This window comes from Aythya fuligula, chromosome 1, assembly GCF_009819795.1.
Source record: "Aythya fuligula isolate bAytFul2 chromosome 1, bAytFul2.pri, whole genome shotgun sequence".
NCBI lineage: Eukaryota > Metazoa > Chordata > Aves > Anseriformes > Anatidae > Aythya > Aythya fuligula.
The window spans coordinates 96353579-96371894 of NC_045559.1; the positions used below are offsets into that span (position 1 = coordinate 96353579).

Genomic DNA, 18316 nt, shown 5'->3' on the forward strand with positions numbered 1-18316 from the left:
AAGGTTCATTCTTAAAGCAAAGTACGCACAAGATATGAAAACTGAAATTACATGTTAGCATATACTTGCCATTATTCTGTTTAATTTACTAACTGTTCTGCAGTTTATTTTTTTTTTTAAAAAAAGGGTTTTACCTCCTAACGGCATCTCAAATTATGGGTCAATAAGTAAAGTGGTATAATATACCACATGTGGCCTGTGATTTGTGTGTGACACGTCAGATAGTTCAGTCCAAAGCTCAGTTCTGGCATCCTCTTTCTTAGTGACTCCTGATACACAAGGCAAGTACTTATTACACATGCACACAGTCTTCATGTGACCCGCAGGTCATGTTGGTTGTACTACCCAAACAAAAATCTTGAAGTCAAGTGACCAAGCAGTAAGCTGAGATACAAGGTCCTTTATGGTCAAGAGATTGAACAGGAATGCATCCAGTACAAGATAGATCTAGCTTTTTTAGATCTTGCTGTAATTCTGCCCATAGGACGTATGCCTCTGGAATCTTCTTGTCATGTCTGTGCCTTTGTCCCATCTCTCAGTAAGCTCCTATGCAAGAGCACAAAAGATAAGCTGGCCATAATGCTGTCACTAAAAGAGAAGCAAATACCTTCTCTGTCTGCTTCTCTCCAGCACTGACCAACTTCACCAAGAGTCTTCCTCCTTCCGTGATCACAGAGTACAAACTCGGTCCATGTGGCACGGTGCCCTTTTCTGTAGCTTTTATGTAAGTAGGCTGTAAAGATTACTTAGTACTTGAAGTAAATTGTGAATTTAAGTCCTTTTTTCTGTTTGTGAACATGTTTTTTTTATAAAATAAAAAACACCAAAAACCTTGGTGGGAAGGATGTAGAGCTCAAGGCTGAGAGCTGGTCCTTTTGCTAGGTTACACAGATCAAGCTGCATTGATGTCAGTGGGGCTATAGCTTTCCACCTACTGAGAGCCTGTTTTTCAGATTAAAGATCTCCCTTTCGTGGTAGACTTTTATGTTCTGCTCTTCTAAATCAGAATGAAGTTTTGACACAAAATGATAGGTCTCATCCAAATTCCCTAATGTGTAGTCTCACAGGGAAGTAAGCAGGCAGTCTGGTGTAGTAGAAAGTTACTGGCAGCTCTTGATTACCAATGGCCAAGCCCTGGGAGAAATGTGTTTGGCAGGACAAGTATGGAAAGCTTATGCATATCTTCCTGTGCCTTGTATGTAGCTAGCACCTCTAGTTCTAGTTCCTTTCTTGCAAATTGGAGACCTTGTGTTTCTCAAAGTCCGGGTATTTAGCAGTGTAAAATGCTAGTGAGCCACACCTGCTTTACAAATAGAAATGCACTCATTGACCCCTAACACATTGTGTGTGCTAATGGTGCAGGACGGTGTTCAGAGGCATTGTTTAGCACAGACGTGATGTTAAGCACGCAGCAGTAAGTTTGGTCAGTGGTCAGAAACAGCCGTAGTTAATTCTGTGCATTGTCCGCCATGCACTGTTCTTGGAACAGAGCCCTTTTTATTACGAAATATTTCTGTTAGCTCATTCAAGAGAGCAGCAAGTGTATTCCCAAGTGGAACTGTTGTATAGCATTATTGAATTCTGTTGTAACATTGGAACCCCTTCCATTGTTCAGGTTTAAATACTAGCCCAATTTGAGACCTAAGGTGTGTATCTATGATTCTATAAGCTCAATAGCTCAGACTATGAGGAGAATGTGTAACCCTGATGACAAGCCCTTAATGTTCTCCTAGCTGTTCTGAGCATCTAGCACATTTGAATGCCTTCAGTGTAACATATTGACTATTCACTTAAAACATGCAACAGTATGAGAGGCCTTTTTAGATGTTGTTAGCTGCCACAAGATTCCTGAGCTCTCCATTTTGGAAGGAGGACTGAAATTATTTATTTGTCATACTTAATCACAGTATATACCTTTATAAGCTGATGGGAAAACACTCTAGGATGTCAGTGGTATTTTTGTGACTGTATGAGGTAAGACTAAAGCCTTAATCTACATGAAACAGGGTAATAACTTCTGCAAATCCTTGATATTATTTTTTCTTTAAATTAAACAATTGAAGAAAAGGAAAGAATTTGAGTAAATAGTTTGTTCACAGGAAAATGAGGTCTTGATGCAAGCAGAATATTTGTAAATACAGCAAACAGTTCTAAATAGAAAAAAAAAAAAAAAAAAAAAAAAGATAATTATTTTCTTAGAAAAGTAAACTTTTGGATTTTTATTTTGAAAATTACCAGAAATATAGTTCACTTGTTAAAGAGATGAATTGCATAACAAAATAAAAAATGTTATTCCACATCACTGAGTTGGCCCAATTAAAATAAAATAAAATAAAATAAAACAACTTTCAGAGCAACACAAAATGAGTTTAACGAATTAGGATAGGAAAACAGGCTCAGACTAGTGATAGTCTGATTTCTTTACTGTGATAGTATTTTAGTTTGGCTAACTTTTGCTCTAACTTTTTGCTCTTGGAGGGATGCCTTATTGGTTCTTTGCTGAAAAACTGAGCTCCTATATAAATATGGCATGCTGCCCCAGCCCTTCCACACAGAGTTCCCTATTTCTCATGAAATTCAGATTGACGTGGTTCCACCTTGGTTATTTCTTCTTTTATGCACTAGCATCATAGAGGAAGTAAGCGCACCTTTGAGAACAATCTCCTCTACCGTTTGTTCAGGAAATAGCAAAGCAAAGTTATACAGGTTCATAAGGAGAGTGGGGAAAGCATTCCGTAGTCCTTGGGCTGTGCTTCTTCAGTCATCAGTCTGTTTATTTTTTTCTTTTCTCTGGGCTTGGACTGATTGAGCTATTTTACTGACTGCAAACTAAAAGTGGTTTTGATATACTTGAAACTAAACTGGGAAATTGGAATTTGCCTCTCTGTTCCTGACAGAGAGGAAGGCAAGAATGAATTGTTTACAGTGAGCCAAGATGGGAAAAGCGTTCTTCTCTGAGTCATATAATACTCAAACTAAATATTTAGGAGGTCCTACCAGTTAGTTTTCTTCGCTGCTGTTCCATTTTGCTCAGACTGGTCTGTTTTGTCCTTCTGGGAGTTTTTTTGTTTGTTTGTTTGTTTGTTTTTTTGGGGTGGCATTTTTGGTTTGGTTTGTTTTTTAAAGCTATAGGTTAATAAGAGGTTATACAAAAGAAACAAAGCATTTCTGTAGCTTGATAATGAAAAAAATAATATCCTTTATTTTCAGTAGTCTGTGAAGAAAAACAGTGTTGCAGTACCCATGTACATGTATTAATCTAGATTGTAAGGTAAATAATATGTTACATGGCCTCATTTCTTCAGAAAAGGCTTTATTCTGAAAAGTCCAGTCTTTTTCATGTATTATTTTATCATGGGGAAAAAAGTGCTGAAAAGTCCTATCTCACTGTTACCCATTTCTTTAAGTGAACAGGCAGTTATTTCAAAAACCACTTGCAGTAGGAGAATACATATCTACTTAGCAGCAGTAGGAATGTTGAAATTCATACAGCTTGCCTCTCATTGTCTCTTTTCATCTACAAATGCAAAATCTTTTAAAGAAGCGCTCGCTGATGAAATTTTCTGGATTTATTGTTGATAGGCACTGCACAGGCAGGTGAAAGCATAGCACAGGTTAAGGGTTGCTGCATTTGCAGCAGAGGTGCAGGTTTCCATACCTGCGTCAACAAAGACTTGCCTCCCGCACTGCCATGAATTCAAGAAAAGCAAAGTATGGGCTGCTCCCCTGGTGGCAAGAGAGTGGATGAAATCAGCTGGTACATTTATAGGGCTGTGGTTACTTATTAGGGCTTTTGTCCAGTGTTTGTTGCTTGAAAAGTTTTGGGGATGGAGATGCTTACAGGATGTTCTTACGAAGTGGAGTTCAGCTTTAGTTCAGCCTTCTCTCAAGCATGTTATTTCGTTAAACTCTCCATAATATTTGATGTGTTGTATGGATAACAGGAATTGTTGCAGTGGGCAATTAGTTTTCCTTCTAAAATGTTAACTTCATCCTTTAAGGATGAAGTTTGATTCAACTGGTTTAACTTTAAATTAAACCAGTCTTACAGCTTGTCAAACAGAATTCTAGATTTGTTTGCTAAAAACGAAAATGAGATGTGGGTTGTAGGTTGTCCAATGCCTTTTCTTTCTTCTTTTTTTTTTTTTTCCTGAGGCATTCCTCGTTCTTCCTCTGATCAATCACGATACTTCCTGTATTTCTATATTGCTTATCTTTAAGTTAAATACAGGTGTTAACTTATCTTCCCAGCATTCCTGTGAGGTAAATAATAAAATCAGATACAGAAAGCAATCAGTGTTTCCCAGGGCCAGGTCATGAGTCATCTGATGTGGCTGGGGCTGGACCGTGGGTGTTCCTGTCTTCCAGCACTGCATTCATTTCCCTCAGCCAGGCATCCTTCCCACACCGAGGGGAGTAGCTAGTCGAGCACAACTTCAGCAAAGACAGTTGAACATAATAAGCTAGCCAAGAGTGAAAAATAAAGATTTTTCCAAGGATGTTATAATACAGCTATTGAAGCTCCTCCAGTTAAGACTCTGGCAAAGGCTGTTTGCAGCAGTTCAACAGGGCCGCAAATGGTGAAATGTCCCAGCCCTTGCCGTGATGGGTTTGGAGTCACATTTTAGTCCTATGGACTTCTTTCTTTGGCTTTATTGGGTTTTCCCATTCAAATTTCCAAAACCTATGTTTGCCCAAAAAAAAAAAAAAAAAAAAAAAAAAAGTGGAAGTATGTTATGGGGGTGTGAGCCCTTCTCAGTGTTATCTTTAACTAAAACTATAATTTTTATTATAAGTATATGTGCAAATCCCCTCGTGCACTTGCTTTTCAGCTGCAGCACCTTTTGGTTAACTTGTTTGTACCTCTACACTGTTTTATTTCCATGAACCAGGCACCTAAGCCTTACACTGCAAAGAAAAGGCATTTGAAAGGAAGCTCACCTTGCACTGAACATTGTTTAGTATCAAATGCTTCAGGGCTGCTTTTGAAGTTTTTTTCTGAACTGCAAAAGTATAAGATTCTGTTCTGAATTGTGAAAAATTTGTGGTGCGCAGCTTCTCTCCATTAAGTGAAGGTGGAAGTCATGTAGGGGAAAGTCCAAGCTGAACTAAACAAAAGACTTTTACCATGCTGATTTCAATGGCTTAACTTTCAGCCTCTGAAATCACAATGTGGGGAGGGAAGAAAGATTTGTCATTTTCCTTGCACGATAGGGTGTATTAACTATAGATTACCACACCTGTTAAGTAAAGAATATCATTGTTCTTAGAAGCTCACAAGGGTGCTTCTACCGTGAAAATACTATGTAAATACAGCCTTCCTTAATCACTGTCCTCTTGAATATATTAAATATTTTCAAGTTTCTCCCTGAACACTGACACTGGCCTTAAAAACAGTAAAAACAAAACCTTCAACTCTATTGGTGTGGGTGTAAGCAAGGCAGTTAGCTCCTTAATGCACAAAGATCAAATTAAATTAATTTCTTAGTGCTTTATCATTCTAGCAATTGGCAAGCGTTCCCCAGAGGATGTCATTTCAGGTATTTTCCTTGAAATGACTATGAAAGGAAGCCAAGGTAATCCTAACTTAGATGTGGGACTGAATTGCCAGTTGTGAGTGAATGTAGATGCCTTTACCTCACCTTTCAAAACTGGGGACTGGAGTCCATCTAAACTAGTGCCTTGCTGTGAGGTATCCCCTCTTGTATTCTCTGCCTGGCTGCCCTTCCTCTGGCCCTTGAAGATACACATTCTTCTGTGGTCCATCAGGACTGGGCCTTGGTGAAGTACGCTGATCAGCTTGTCTATCGGTGATGGCTCTTCAGCCTGAAAACGGGTGAAAATGCACCACAGCGTCCTGCAAGGAAGGTGGCAAGCAAGATGTCTCTGTAGGAAGTGTAACAGCATAGGCTCAAAACCTTGTTTTTTACTGTTGATAGTTTCCATGGAGCTAAGAAAACAAAATCAGAGAAAAAAGCCAGGCCAAGTCACTGCTGCCAGCTGTTGGTGTAAAATGGTGTATATAAAGTGAGTAATCAGCTCGTTGCTCTATATTTGGTTATGGAAATATGAGAGCTTCAGTGCTTGAGACAGCAGCATGTGTTTTTTTTTTTTTTTTTTTTTTTTTTTTTCTGTGCTTCACATTTGCACCAAAACCAGTGAAGTCCTTTTGGGTCTCACTGGAAAGGGTGATATCAGTTGTTGTGATCAGCTGTCTGTGTGTGTGTCCTAGGTGTGATGTCTGCTGCGTACTGATAGACTGGGACTCTGAAAAACCTGACAGCTTTTGCAGGCCCATCAAAGTTTAAACAGGTCTCAACCATGTGAGACCTGTAGTCATTTTAATTGACTCCACCTGTTTGCTGTTCAGATGCTTGGTTTATAAATGGATATGCTGGATCAGAGGACTCGTTCATCTAGCACAGCATCCCAGTCTCTACTGTAGTGGAAAAAGCAAGATAAATGTTAGGCTTCGGTAGCAGTGGCTAGCAGCAAGGATGCCAAATGGTGTTTCCCATGCCTTCTGGTGCACCTGTGAAAATTCTCCCTTTTGGACCTGTTCTGGACACGGCTTCTGGTCTCCACTCAGGTGAAAGCTGGAGCCAAGGGAGTAGGCTTCTTGCAGACTTGGAGCATGGTGGTCGCACCTTGCTCAGCAAAGCGAACCGAGAAGTAGCTGCCTGCACTAGATCTGTCGGTCTAGATTACAAAGTAAGCCTTTAAGCACGTCATAAATTTGACCCACTTCATATACCAGAAGGCAGATGGGAAGAACAGGCATTCCAAAATAAAGACAAAGATGGGTTTTAATCTCTTTCTGTTCTGTAGCATTAGTTTTGTAGGAGTGTAATGGGCTTTAAAAAAATCTCGACAGGTGGACGATCCCAAACTCTTCTTTAAAATGTCTCATCAAACTCCCAGTCCATGGAGTGTAGCATGACTTACATTGTCTCTGCAGTGGTCAGTGGAGGAAAGCAATTTCTCTGAGGCAGGATTTGAACAACCAGCTACATACCAAGTGCACTGAGTCAGTGCCAGTAAATTTGTAAGTGCTGAATCACAACTGAGCTCTTCAGAGATACTGCACTATAACACATGTGCCTCTTCAAACATGAAAGTTAGGCTCTCTTAATTACTCAGCACCTTCATCAAGTATAATTCAAGATTTTGTTTCATTCATTGCACCTGGGGCCATACCTTTGCAAAAGAAATTCGTCCTTTTTCACTGCACTGGCTATCTCCAGTTAACATCTTCTAAGAACAAGGTGGCTTCCCTGGAGAGGCTGCTAATTGGAGCAGTTAGACCTATTCCCTCTTCCTTTACCAGCTGCATCAAGATATAAATTGCAAGTGCTTATGATTTCAGAATTCAGCTTTAAAATGCTGAAAAAACATACAAGTGTTCCTTGTACTAAGGCACAGACTTTTTATATTTAAATCTTTTCCCCCTCTGCTTTTCTGCTGATCTTACAGCTGTACCACAATTTTATGCAAACTGATCTTTTTATTTGCTTTCATAAGAAATGTCTCAGCTGTAGAGAAAAACAAAAGTGAAAAATGTTGCAATTCTACACAAGATTGAAGCAGTTACTAATAATGTTAATTTTTCATGGTCGTCAGAAGAAAAATAGAACTGTCTGTTAAAAACATTGAGAACTTTATAGTTTTGATGCCTTGAGTCCTTTTCGATTTGCAGATCCCTAAGATTTTTTCAGTGAACAAACCACTGAATAGCTAATGTAAGTCTGTGGCAATAGACATGAGATTTGCCTCACTACTGTAGAAGCAATCTGCAGATCACCCTGAAAACTACTCCCGTAACCTGTTCCAGCAGTAAATAAACTGGATTTTTGAAAAGCAGTCTAGGGCCTGACAATACAGACCAGATCACAGAGAGATTTTTCAAATGCGAACAGAGGCGCCTCTGCATCTCCATGTGACTCAGTCTCTGGCTTGTATCAGTGGGGAACTACACTCTGATGACAAAGCCACTGATAAATCCAGTATGTTTCAGCTGTTTGTGCTTTGTTGGTAGATGCACTTTTTTTTTTTTTTTTTTTTGCTGCTACATTCGCTGAGGGAGCATGATCTAAACCAAAAGCATGTAGAAGTGAAATCGAAGTGGCAAAATGTGTGTACCAGGCTTAACAACTGAAGTTAACTCTGAGTAAAACTTTGCCTTTTTTCATCCTCCTCCCAGGTGTTTGCCGAGCCCTCCATCAGTCTGTTTGCTCTGGAATGCTGCAAGGGCAGAGAGCTGCACTTCACCAAACCCATCAATTCCGTTTTGAATGAGGACCTTCATTTTTACACTCAGTCTGTATGGGTGAGAAGTGGATTGTGAGTATGGAAGAAATATTCTTAATATTGTAGGAGCTAATGCTGAGCATGTGTTTTCTCACAATTGCTGCCTTTTTTCATAGGATGCATTTTACATTCTGTTATTTTAAGACATTTCAAAATCCTAAAATGTTGTTGAATGCTAGATCCACCTTTTGAACCAAGAGCTGAAATGAACAAGAAATCTGGGCAGGGGATGCATTTTTCCCCTGCTAAGAACCATCCTTTTATCCCTATGCATAATGAACAATAGAGCCTGTTGTTCAAGCCAGGAGCCAAGAGTAAATCAGTTTTGATTCCTGACTCACAAAGACAGGTAGAATAAACTCAGTCTGCCTTTATTAGCTGGTTGTAAAATACCTGCTGTAAACTGAAGTGATTTAACATGAACCACTGCAGTGGTTCAGTGAAGCTTGACAAGCTGTTTAGCTGCCACAGTCAGTGACTTGTGAGAGAAGCTTGGGGCAGATGGGACAGCTGGAGCAGTAATTTGCTTCTGCTGTTAGTTTAACCCCCCCATGACTGATTAAACACCCAGCCTCTTCTGTGAAAACCATCGTGCATCTGCGGAAATGACCTTCCAACCTTTCCCTTCTCCTCTTTTCACCTTCTGGAGAAGCTCCCAAGTATTCTGCCTTGGCCAAGTTTCAGGCCTGCACTTCGACAGCAGGAACAAAGAACTTGCTGAGTCTTGCAACTGAGGCTGACTGGAAACTGCTGTTCTTCAAATGTGACACACTTCCTGCCTTCATTTTTAACCTTTTTCCCACCTCTCTCATGGCATTCACATACACAAAGCTGTAATTGTCTTCAGAGGTCTTATGGGATGACACAGAATCATGCCAGATTTGAACTAATTAAGCAAGGAATTCATGTAGACTGTTCACTGCCTATATACACCTCTGTTGTGATTCTTGCGATGAATTACGCAAACTCATTGAGTCTGTTACCTCCTAGAAGTTAAAACCCGTCTATAGATATGTGATAACATTGTTGCATGCTCCTCTTGATTCTTAGAGGTTGGTACAAAGCCTAAGCCTAACCTAGCTGATGCTCCAGAGCACTGCTTGTGGACTGTTTTTTTCTTTCAGACATTTCACACAAGCTTTTTCTTGAAACGTTGGCTAAGAATTGAGCCTCCTTTTCTGTAACAACAGTCAGCAGCTATTGACTGTAGCAGTGGGCCCGTATCACTTTCATCACAGAGCTTTGCCAATTTACTCTGCATTCTAGTCCCTAGCTTCTATGCCACTTCAGTTCTGAGCCCATTCAGAAAATACATAGAGTGAGTGATATCTGCTGCTGTTGTCTTGTGGTGCCCCAAAAAGCGCTTCCTATGGGGTAGTATCTCTTTGTGAGCTTTTTCTGCCATCTCATCAGGCATGTGGCTGTAAAGGAAGGGTGAGAGCTTCAGGGCCACATAGTAGAAGAGCACAGCAGAGTAAGTGCAAGGTTCCAGCCCTTTCCCCACCTTCCTGCTTGTTTCTGAGCATCCCAGCTGGGTTAGCTGGTTCCTGTCTCTGTGAAGAGTCAGGGCAGAATGAAAAGTTGCTTGGCTGGGCTTTCTCCAAGTTCCTCGTGGCATTCCCCAGGAAACAGACCTCCACAGTCTGTCCTCATCCTACACTGCAAATACATGTAGGTAGCTTAAAGACGGAGGGTGTGACAGGTGATTGTGGGAGACTTCCAGTCCTAGAGTGCTGGTTTGCCTTATCTGTAACCAAGAGTTCAGAAAGGCAGATCAAGAGAGTGTTTGGGTTCCTTGCCCTGAAGCCTACTGTCAACTTTAAGAAAACGACAAAGTAAGATTTATGTCTGTGCGATGGCATCTTGCTGCTGTGCTGATCCTCAGGAAAGATCCTTCCTAAGCCAACTGATCACCTCAGTGAGAAATGGCACAAGCCTCTGCTGTGGTTTGCTGAAAAGGGCTGGGGACCGAGGTGCTCCAGGGCCTGAGAAAGACAGAATAGTGGGGGCTTGTTGGTCCACATGAGAGCCCAGATAAGCTTTGTCAATGTCAGCAAATACCAGCAAAACATGTGCTTTGGCAACAGAAACTGATTTCAAATGAGGGTGTTTAATATCCCGAGGAAAACATTAATTTTCATGAATTTTCAGTGACTTCTCAGAAAGTATCACAAGAAAAAAATCAGAAGCATGTTAGTTAGAAGTAGAAGGAACACCTAGTGGTTGTCAAATGGAGGCTCAGCCTCCTAAGCAAGGCTAGCTGGCTGCTCCTCCAAGTTATGCGCGATGGGGAAAGTAAATTACAGGTACTGTGAACACTGTTTGTGGATGTTTTCTCACTGACTTAAAACAAACAGAGTGCAGCCATCCCTCAAGTTCTTGGCAGCTGACCTGTAGAACAGGTAACTGGGGAAACCAGTGTTTGCTTTGTGTTCCGATGAGTTAATGAGTCAAACATTTAGGTTCACTGTCTGCACAACAATGTCCTATTGATTTAAACAAAACTGATCTATAATCCTGAGGCTGCCTTTGTAAGCAGCAACACAGTAACTACTGAGCAGATGTCTAGATAAAAGGGATCTGTATGTGCTGGCACCTTAATTCTGTTAAATGTTTTGGCCATGTTCATGTTCAGGTATGTCACTAGAGTAAAGTCTGTTACAGCAATTTATGGGTTTTGGAGTAAATATTTTTTATGCATTTTTATATTCCAGACAAGTGGATTTTTTTTTATAGTTTTAGTTATTATAAAAGAAAACACTGGTCAAAATCATCTCATAATTAATATATGCAACCACGCAAAGCTGCTAGTACTGCTGTCTGACGTGTGGCTTCCCAGTTTGCTAATGCATGCCATGCCCACTGCAACCTGTAGTAATCCCATCTAGGTTAATGCAAAGATTCTCAAATTTGTGGGAAAAGCTTGGGGAAGAAAGGAGGAGCCTACAAGTCTGAGGTAGGCAAACAAGTCTTAATTTAGACAGAAAACAGCTAAACCACTAAAACAGATGCTATTCTGGGGCATGGTAATGCAGCTTTAATAGTGTCCCTGCTGTGGGGAGGTCTGGGGACTTTCAAGAGCACAGTCCTGAACATAAGCCCACAGTTTAGTTTTGTTACAGTTAACATGTAGTCTTTCACGTTCTGTTTTCTGTATCCAGGTGGATTGCATATGAAGGATGCAATTTTTTAGGACAGCAGATTCTGCTGGAGCCCAGTGAGATTTCCAACTGGAGTGAATACAGTGGCTGGAAAGTCATTGGCTCCCTTCGTCCTATGAAGCAGGTACTGTAAGAGTGTATATGGACTTGTGCACCTGGGCAGGGGCAATCCCAAGTACAAATACAAGCTGAGTGGAGAATGAGAGTAAGAGCAGCCCTGATGGAAGGACCTGGGGGTGTTGGTTGGTGAGAAGCTCAATGTGAGCTGGCAATGTGCACTTGAAGCCCAGAAAGCCAACCCTGTCCTGGGCTGCATCAAAAGAAACCTGACCAGCAGGGCAAGGCAGGTGATTACACCCCTCTGCTCTGCTCTTGTGAGACCCCACCAGGAGCCCTGCATTCAGCTCTGGGGCCTCCAACATAAAGGGAAATGAATAATCCTTAAGGGACCCTTCCAACCCGAACCATGCTGTGATTCTGTGACTTTTTTTTGATGGGGGTTAGTGCAAAAGTATCAGTTGTACCACTGAGTATAATGCTGCACATCATATTCCTTAAATCAGGCCAAATGATGACAGCCAGAAGGACATACCAGAAGATTACTGTAGCAGAAAATTTCTCCACTGGCAGTTACCGAGATCTATATTAGGTTCCTAAAGGAAAATAATTCCTTGTTTCTTGGAGTCAAGTTTTGTTTTTCTATACGGCTCATTAGCGTGTTCTCTAGATATGCTATTTTTACATTTTTGTAATGTAAAAATATAAACATATAATGAGAAAACCAATTCTATATTGGCTTGTTTTATAATTAACATTAATGGAAGCAAGAACAAGTTTGCTGTAGCCTAGATTTCCAAAAGAAGCAAAGTTTGTGCAGTCCCACCAGGGTTCTCCATCCTTACCTCACCCCAAGTAATGCCAATTTCTAATTCTGACCCTTCACCTTTCTGAGGGGTGTCAGGTAATCAGGGATACTGATGAACTCTAAAACAGCCAAAGCACATGCTGCTGTGTGCCCAGCCACACATAGCTGTTGGAGCACAGTGTCCTGGAAGACAGGGAAAGGGAGAGTGGAAGGGAATGTGAGCAGTAACTCCACAAAGGTTTTTGGTAGCTCTGCTGCTCACAGAACAGCTTGTCTCCACTTCATGTCGAATGCTGCTTAATTGTTAAATCACAGATTCAACTGGGGAGATGTTACAGTGAACAAACACGATCATCTTTCCTGTTAGTTATGCATTATATGCTTCCCCATTGGAAAAGGAAAGTAATTTTAACAAAAATGATTTGTTAGTCTAGAAGTTGACAGTTCCCTGGAATTCTTTGGAAGTGGTAACTATCAAAGGATCCCATTTTGGCTCTGTTTTTGCAAATAATAAAATAATGTATGTTGATCGTAAAAACAGAATTCTCTCTTCAGACACTAATCTGAAGAGCTTTTGTATTCAGTAGCATCCTTTTTTATATTGCAACGGTGAGTAATATTATAAGTAGTGCCTCAGGTATGTTGCTGGGGTTTTTGGCATTTGGAGTTTGTATGCTGCTTTTTGGTTTTGTTTTTATTTTAAATCCTGCAGACAAGGCTTCCTTGAGTTTGTGCAGTCAGTTGGTCACGCCTGACACTTCCGTGGGCATATGTTGGGGTTTGTTTTTCTTTCTTTTTTTTTTTTTTTTTAGAGACTGGAATACTACTACAAACTTGTTACCACTTTATATTTCCTCCTCCTTTCTGTGTCAAGTCTACTGGTGTAATAGGTACTGCAAGAAAAGCTAAACACTTGAAACTAATGCAAGATGAGACAGTTTTATTCATCATGGATGAATATGTTATATGAATTCATGGATGGTTGGTAGGATGGAGGTTTTATTGTCTCTTAATGTAGGGTTTGTTTTATTATGGAAAAAGAAGGTTCAAAGCTCCCAGAAGAATTTGGCATCTGGGGGGAGCTGCCCTTTATAGCTCCCTTTCCTTTATTTGCTCTGAAATCTGTGAATAATGTGAATAATCTGTGAATGAAACTACAAATCCTGTAGTAGCCCTACACAATCTCCTTATTTTTTGAGTAAGCTGAGTAAAAGGAGATGCTAGCTGATTACCCTCTTTTCTGCGTATGTTCAAAAGCAATGGTGAAACTTCTCAGCCATATATTCCAGTTAATGGTGTTGAAGTTGCTGGATATGTGACTCAGCAAGTTCTGTGTTCAGAGAGTAAAAAGCTTGTGGATTATACCCCATTTACTGGCCTTGGAGTGAATGAAATGTGAACTAAGGCTATTTGCATATCACAGGAATTAGTTGTATAGACAAAAATACACTAAAAAAAATAAAATTGCTGTTTACAGCTGTCTGTCTGCATGTGAAAAACATTTAGTGCTGCCTTACATGCACATTCGTTTCCACTAAAATATTTTACATAGTCATCTGGAACTGGGGAATGCAACGTGTACTTTAGAAAACTAATGTATGATGGAAAGGAGGCATTCTGGCATCAACCTTTTGAATCTGTGTGGTGCTAACTCTCTTCCTTCACACCATTTCAGCCAGCAGTGTACCTCAGAATCAAGAACAGAGCCCACGGTAAATACCTGACAGTTTCTGGAAGCCTAGCAGATATAAGAGCAACATCAGTGTGTGTGTCTCCATACAATGGCAAGAATACCCAGCTCTGGCACTACTGTCATGGACTCTTCAAATCCAAGGTGAGTTTCCAGATTCTGAAGTGGGTTGTAACACCTGGATTTCTAAAAGAAGCTAGCATTAACACTGGGATAGCTTTTGGTGTCTCTTAGGCATGTTGAACCAAAACTTTTATAACCTATATCTTCCTGCTGTGTATAGACAGATGTGCTCTGTCTGCTTTGGCAAATTAGACAACTTTTTTATCTGCCTAATGGCACTGATGTTCTTCTAAGTAGGAATCTGTTTTTTTTTTTTTTGTCTAAAGTCACATTTAAGAATGTTTATTATCTCTAAATAGTTAAGAATTTCTCTGAAAATGAATAAACGAAGAAAGGCTGTGTTTTTGTATTAACGCTGCCCTTGATGGTCTGTTTTTAATATAAAAAAGCTGTTGACCTAACATAAGAAATAACTAAAGTAACAAAGACCACCTTCTGTGATTGAGCAACTAGTCAATTGCTGAATAATCTGTTCCTGGCTTACTCGTCAGGAACATTACCAACTATAGCATGATTACTATACTATTTTCAGTGCCTGAAACAGAAATAAGTCAGACACAAAACTGAAGCTTTGTGGCCTGGATCTCACTTTTCTTTTTGCTTCTTAGGCTAACAATGCCTGTCTGGATGTCATTGGTGGCAGAGACGTGCCTGGAGCCAAAGTCGCACTCTGGGCAGAACATGGGAAGGAAAGGCAAAAGTGGAGACTCAATGAGGATGGAACCATCAGTTCATACCTCAGCGACCAACTGGTACTTGATATTAAAGGTATGTAAAAAACAAATGAAATCAATCCTCACATGTTCTAAATGCATTTAGGCTTGTGGCCAGTTGCAGTATTCCAGCTCCTAAGGTTAAATACTGTATCCTGTCTTGCTAGTTTTATGTTCAGTTGCTTGACAGTGGGACAAGTCATTAGTGTTTGATCCCGGAGGTTTACTTTGATCAAATCAGCTATTCTACTTCAGGGAATTCAACAGCGCTGATAGCAAGAAATGGCAGTTACAGAAGACACAACGGTGGTGGAAAAACTACCACCACCGAATAGGTGTGCCTAAAAGAGAAAAGTGCTTGCTCCTGATGTTTTCAGGCTGGTGAAAATTCTCATTGCTGACGTACGAGTCCTACTGACCCATCATGATAGAACAGCCTCACTGGAGGCTGCCTGTTCCTCATGCACAACTCATTCCAGCCCTGCTGCTGGTACTAAGGTTTTATCCCTAAGGAAAAGTGGTGGGACAGTGACCTTACAGTGTCTGGTTATGAGGCTGGGGGCTCCATGGTGCTGCCTTCTCAGATGAAAGAACTAAGTGAATTAACTGATGGCCTAACACCCCTGCAGGGTTTACAGACCAGGGTAATGGTCTGTAAAACCCCACATCTAAAGTTATCAACCTTTACAGTAAGTGTCCTGCTGGCCATTACAGATCTGACCTTTGCACCTCAAGCTTACTGACAATGAATTCTCAGCTCAGTGATGTTAAATACAGCATTTCTGGCTTCCAGAACTAAGGAATTAAACCACCATTACTAACTGATAAATAGTGACTATCAACCAATTAGATGCAAAGTGAAATCCCAACTGGTAATACTGATAGCAATTCTTACAGTAAAGCTGTGCCACCTAGATTACTGCACAATGTTGAAGGCTTGAGCAGGGAGATACCATTTGACTGTTTTTTAGAGCACAGATTTCTATTTATGGCATGGTAAAAATGCACTGTTATTTCTATGCTACGTGTATTTGAAGGAGAGAAATTTTAAAGACTTAATAAATCTGGGGCTGAAATGGTTATTTTATGCCAAATACCCCATAGCTGTAATTCTGTGTATTTTTACTTTAGCAATATGTAAGTTAAAAATCCACTCACATAGTGGGATCTCAGGATCTGCCAAAAGCAAAAACTTCTTTAGAGGTGCAGTTTCTGTGCACAAAGGCATATTGAGGACTCAAGTTTGTGGTGGACTCTGCTTCTGAATTAATACAGCTCCTTAGGGCTTAAGTTGAGAAACGATGGTTTGAAGGAGACAAACAGCGATGGAAGGGCGGACAGTAGCCTGTCCCTCATAGAATGTCTTTCAGCTACTTCTCTTCTTAGTCACGTTTTTAAAGATTCTATTGAGACTTTGCTGAGCTTTTCTTTTTTAATGGTTTGCCTTTATGAATTTGTTTTGTTTTTAAGGAGGCAATTATTATGACAAGAATCACATCATTATGAATCAGCCAGTAGAGGACAAACATTCACAAAAATGGGACATTGAAATATTGTGAGTAAAACCCACCACACAGATGGACCTTATGTTGTTTCTTAGCACCTGGAGGAAAAAGCCTACTACTGAAGTCATGCACCACTGGAACCTTATGCAGCAAATCCTCTCTGCTTTCCTTTGTGCAAAGCACCAACTCCTAAAACCAAATGGATTTTGCTCAAATCTGGAGGATGTGAGGGTGAGCTAAATAATGTCTTTCCACCGGGACTGTACTCTGAGCTGATTCTTTTAGAGGCCTCTCCTATTCCAAGTCGCTGTTACTCTTCATCTGAAGAATTAAAGTAAATGCAGAAGGCTAGACAGAAGTTTTGCAGGATATGAACTGCAAGAGATAATATGGAAAAGGCTCTTTAGAAACGTTGTCTTTTCCTGTCTCGCAAAAACTGATGAAAGCTCACTGAAGTATGACTGCACTATCGAGCTTGATAGAGGTTGAGTTGGATTTTTATGTCCCAAGGGAAACAGTTCAGGCTCTAAGCAATCCTGAACCTCAAATCACATCTCTTGCTAAAGTGCAATTTATTTTGTTCATAAAGACAACTTTGAACTGAAATTCCCAGCTCAGTATATGAAATGGGGCAATAACGAGTCTGACTGTTACTTTCCTAACGTTACTGGTAGGCCTTTGTCTTCATTTGTTTTAGCAAGACCAACTTTCCAAATTTAAGAACTTGTTTTGCAGATCCATGGGCTGTGTCCAACCCATGAAATTGTGAGTAATCCCTGAAGATCACTTTTAAACGTAGGCATAGATGCATATATCAAGAGAATCAGCTATCTTGGGTCAGGCTAGATTTCTACAAGGGCTTACTGAATTTAGAACAGTGATGATTTTACTCTAGCTTGTTTTCATGTATATAGACTAATTTAATACAATATAATTTGTTCTTGAAGCCATGTCTTCCTTCAGAAGGTAACTCACTAAGTGCTAGCAGCCTGCATTCCAACTTGCTTGATGTCAAAAGAACAGTGTAACAACTATTTTAAGGTTCCTCTGGCTCATCAAAGGAGCAGGAATTAGACTAATGAAGACCAGTCCAGCATGCTTTCAGATTCTTCAATTTCAGCAATATGCAGCCATCCCACCTACTGTCACTTAAGGTAGGGAGAAAGAGATACTTCACTGTATTACAAGCCTGCAACAACTGCAGTAAGCATGTTCCTCACTCAACACGGACAAATACATAAGGAACTGCAGACACCTGTAGGGCTGTTAACACCTCAAGTAGAATAGAAGTCCCTTAGTTCACTGGTATCTTCATTTTGCATGTCACTAAATTAATCTACTTTATTGAATATGTAATTATTTTTCCTTATTTGTATATTCAGGGTATGTATTTCTATAACTATTTAAAGAGTTTAGATTAGTGGAAAACAAAGCTATTTTAGTTTCCAAAAGCTGTAACTATTCCAGTGCACCCAAACAGGATTCATCCTTAAGCAAGTAAAAATCCATGACCCTATTTGCCACAGAAGTAAAATATATGGATGTCTATTTTTGTATGAAATGGAATTCTATATAGTACTATTTAAAAAAAAGTCTACTTGCACTTAACTTACTATTTTACATTCTAAAATTATCATAAATCTGCTGTTTAAATAACAGATTTCCAAATGTATGTATATATTTTTACAGCTAAAGCACTTGTTTTGCTTTTTTTAATATAAGTCAGTATATCACGTTCTACACGTGACTTGCTTTCTATATGCAATTTTAAAGCCTGTGTAAAAAGTTCTAGTCTTTTAAATCAAGAACAACTAAATCATCTTTGGTGTGCCAGTGTTATATAACCAAGTAAAGAAGGCTTTTGTACTTAAGAGATCTTGAATGTAAAATGCTAAGCATGTATATTTTAATTGTATAAAACTTTTTAGGAGGAATCTTTTGCCTGTTGGTTT

General features: G+C 39.9%; 1 protein-coding gene across 1 annotated transcript in view; it reads left to right on the forward strand.

The window, feature by feature from the left end:
* The window catches only part of CRYBG3 (crystallin beta-gamma domain containing 3), a 93116-nt gene extending 74818 nt beyond the window's left edge, over nt 1-18298 (forward strand). The window contains exons 18-22 of the mRNA XM_032180735.1: nt 8201-8340; nt 11469-11592; nt 14009-14167; nt 14755-14914; nt 16330-18298. Coding sequence (XP_032036626.1) covers nt 8201-8340; nt 11469-11592; nt 14009-14167; nt 14755-14914; nt 16330-16418 — 672 coding nt within the window. The 3' untranslated portion in view covers nt 16419-18298. The remainder of the gene's footprint in view (nt 1-8200; nt 8341-11468; nt 11593-14008; nt 14168-14754; nt 14915-16329) is intronic.
* The last annotated feature ends 18 nt before the right edge of the window (nt 18299-18316 follow it).